Raw genomic sequence first — 3,712 nt, 5'->3', positions numbered from 1 at the left:
TTCAACAGAAAACCCTCGAACGCACCAAGAAAAAATATTCAGAAAATTCAAATGCTACTGTAATAGGAGTATTTCAAATTTCTGAGCGATAACGATCGCATTACAACGAAAATGTGGCGATCTAATTGATGTATCTTATGAAACAAACTTGGAAGATTTACGGATATTGTTCAACAACGATGCTCATAAAAGCAAAGTATCATTGCAAAAGCACAATAAATGTGCTTATATCGTATTTCTGTAAGAAGGTATTGTATACGTTATGTTGACGAATTTTCTTAAAAAACTGGATGAAAATGTTTCGATACTTCCTTTAACAAAAATGTCTTAATTTTTATTTTCTAAACAGTAAGAAATACATTAGGTTGTCGCAAAAGTTTCTTTCGTTTCATAAAGAAATAATCGACGCAATAAAAATTTAGATATAGATAATAATATCCTCTTTATTCGTCGTGAAATATTGTTATTTCTGTATTCAGAGATAGGATCATATTAGCTATTATTTTATTCTTTGGATAAATCTATCACACCGTTCTGAGTCAACTAACCTTTATTGTACTTTCTTACATGGACTAGAGATAAAAACAAAAGAACATCTTAAACCTATCGATTGTATCTAGAACTATCTTCTAGTTATTTTTTCTTGTAACTAACGCATCTGCATATAGATGGCGAGCACGAACTCACGTTATCATTTTCAACAAATATCATTTTTTATATCCACTGACCAATTGTTAACATTTTCTTTTAAAAATACGTAAAATTGAATATTTAATAAATAATATGTTAAAAGAGATGTAAAATATTCAGAACAAAGTAGTAAGATATATGTATAATAGACAACATTTTTTGTTTCATATTGTTTTATTCAATTACGTATGATCCATTTTGTTCTACTACTACAAAACACATAATTCAATACAATAGTTATATTTCAATGTAATAGAACAAAATGGATCATACATAATTCAATAAAATAGTATAAAACAAGAAACGTTGTGCATCTATTATTTCCTTATAAAGGGAAAGAAACTTTTGGAGTAACCTAATATTTCAAATATTATTTTCTAATAGGTTTCAAAATAAGAAATAATAGCTTTCAATCATGCTAAGAACAAGATACGCACAAAAGTTTTACTTTTAGAATTTTTTGGCAATAAGACGCGGACCGTAGTTTTTGCCTCGTTTCTTATTTCCCGGCCGATTAGCTCGCCGCGTCTGTTTTTCTAACACTTAAAAGTCAACGGTCTCGTTCGGTAATTTTCGGCACTGCTGGCGCCTGTGCGCCGGCCGGATCGGCAAACTTCGGACCGTCATACTTCATCGACAGGTCATCGACTTATCAAAGCGAGAAACGGTGGATGGTAATCGTTTACATTTTCACGTCAACCGTTGACTTTTTGTCTTCTAACCACCCAAACGGTTTAGACTTCTGCGTGTTTCCAAAAATACAAAGGAACCAATGGCAGAAGAACACGCAGAGGTATAAATCAATGAGCCGCGGCTCGTCAGGATGTCAGTAAGTGCACGTGCAATATCAACAACTTGCGTCTACTTATTTCGTCCATCTACTCAACCTAATTCTCACAGTCGCCACTGCGTGTCGTGCTCTACTCACCGCTGCTGTTCGTACCACGTTGAGTTTCTAATAATGTTAACCAGTTAGCTGTTTTTGACGCGTATACTCGTCATGGAGAAATGGCAATATTTTCTGTTATGACGAGCCCTGTCAGTAATAAAATAAAAAAATAAAATGGTCATTTTATTGCAACTTAATTCTATATTACAACAGCCATATAACATATTCTGTGTTTGACGAGTATATTCGTCATCGCTTACTTTCTGCGTCACATTTTAGGATTACACGCTTTTCAAAGTTTCCAAAGAAGCCGCAATAGCTAACTGGTAAACAATTTACGATAATATTTTGTGTGAAAATTTAGTTAAATACTATATATAAAAATGATTAATTTATTATTTTGTTTGTATTATCTTATTACTTTGCTCGGAATATTTTACATCATTTTGAACGTATTGTTTATGAAATATTTTTAGTTTACATATTTCTAAAAGAGAATGTTAACGATTGTTCTTACGTTTTAGTCAATTGACAACATGACGGGAAGACTACGTATTTTCTTTCATTTTTTTAAGGCCAGTGGATATAAAAAGGATATTTCACAATGTATGAAGAAGATTTTGTGGATCCCATTGCACCTGAGTACTCATATGTTTTCGACTTCGAAAAAAACTACTCTTATCTACACACTCAAGACTGGTTATTGGACAATATAGTGTACTGCATCTGCTACGTTATCTTTTACGTCATCGTAGTTATTGCCGGATTGTCTTACATGTTAGAAAATCCAAAGTTCAATTTGAAACGTCCACGTGCATTATGGTATGGATTGATGGCACTGCTCTCCATTATCGGATTTAGTAGAACAGCACCGGAGCTGTTCTTTGCATTGCTCCATCATAGCTTTTACCATAGTATTTGCTTACCTAGGTAATGCCACTTTCATATTTTACCTTTTAATATATTTCCGGATGAATGACGACTTGAAAAATAATTATTAACGAAACATTATTATATGAGACAGTTTCTTATGCTCGGTATTTAGAGAACATTGATATGTGAAAAGCGCTAGTCAAACAAGGAATACATTTCTAACACATGTTCATAGTACTATTATCAAAATAGTTCTATAAATTTGTCTCTGAAATGAGCTTTATCTTATTAATTGGCATAATCAATTATACTCACCAATTCGCAGCATATCGATTTATACAGTGTACCTACATCGTATAGTAATTTTCCAAATCAAAATAGTACCATTCTTATTGTTTCATTATAATACGTTACTTTAATTTACACGCGATAATCAAGAAACGAGCCGATATTTCAAATATGTTTATTAATTATGTATAATAAGAAGAGAACTATTTTCTTTTCAGTAACTATTTCCAAAATCCTGTTTCTGGCTTTTGGTCACTGGCACTTGTCATATTGAAATTTATACAAATGTTCGATACGATGTTCATCGTGTTACAAAAACAAGAAATGACATTTCTGCATGTCTACCGTCATTTATCTATTATTATTTACTTCTATTTCACATACACGGAGACTACAGCAGCCATGAGATGGGTCAGCGTAATGGAGTACTTTATTAATTTTTGCATATATTCTTATTATGCTTTGGAATCAATGGAGTGCAAAGTACCACTATATCTTATTATCACGTGCCGTGCGATGCAAATACTACAAATGGTGACTGGTTACATTCTAACTATTATCGCTTATAATCAGCGAGATGTCCATAAGCGTAACTGTTATATTACGTATCAAAGTGCAGCAATTGGTGCCATCTATTACATCGCCTCTTCTTACTTCTATGTTAGATACTTCTACTCGACTTACATGTCCAGGAAACAGAGAAACAAAGGTAGAAAGATTAAATGAAAAGTGTATCAAAGTTATTTCTTTTTCTTTTATATTTCAAATCTTTTTCTACGAGCATTTCTTAAATAGCATTTCGTGGAAGCATTTCTAACGTATTTCAGGAGTCTTTATTAGTTCAGAATGATAGAAATTTTGTTTTTGTTGTGCGATAAAATGAAAGTGATAAAGATTATTTAATTACTATAAAAGAATTAACGTATTTGATGTTATGATATGGAATGTGAAGACTTTAAAGACAGTTGCTTA

The 3,712-nt window shown here is 32.1% G+C and overlaps 1 protein-coding gene across 1 annotated transcript; it reads left to right on the top strand.

The window, feature by feature from the left end:
- Positions 1 to 1,614: 1,614 nt before the first annotated feature.
- Positions 1,615 to 3,466, top strand: LOC117208422 (elongation of very long chain fatty acids protein 6-like). The gene is made up of 2 exons (XM_033449617.1): positions 1,615 to 2,509; positions 2,959 to 3,466. The coding sequence occupies exons 1-2, from the start codon at positions 2,184 to 2,186 to the stop codon at positions 3,464 to 3,466; spliced, it is 834 nt and encodes a 277-aa protein (XP_033305508.1). The 5' UTR covers positions 1,615 to 2,183.
- Positions 3,467 to 3,712: the final 246 nt, after the last annotated feature.

The sequence above is a fragment of the Bombus bifarius genome, unplaced genomic scaffold (assembly GCF_011952205.1).
Source record: "Bombus bifarius isolate JDL3187 unplaced genomic scaffold, Bbif_JDL3187 scf7180000008072, whole genome shotgun sequence".
In the NCBI taxonomy this organism is placed as follows: domain Eukaryota; kingdom Metazoa; phylum Arthropoda; class Insecta; order Hymenoptera; family Apidae; genus Bombus; species Bombus bifarius.
This window is presented reverse-complemented; position numbering and strand designations above follow the sequence as displayed.

What these genes read in the sequence shown, in the direction of transcription:
- LOC117208422 (XM_033449617.1), top strand. Translation starts at nt 2,184, where the DNA reads ATGTATGAAGAAGATTTTGTGGATCCCATTGCACCTGAGTACTCATAT. An exon ending in CATAGTATTTGCTTACCTAG is followed by an intron (nt 2,510 to 2,958) that starts GTAATGCCACTT and finishes TTTTCTTTTCAG; the next exon opens with TAACTATTTCCAAAATCCTG.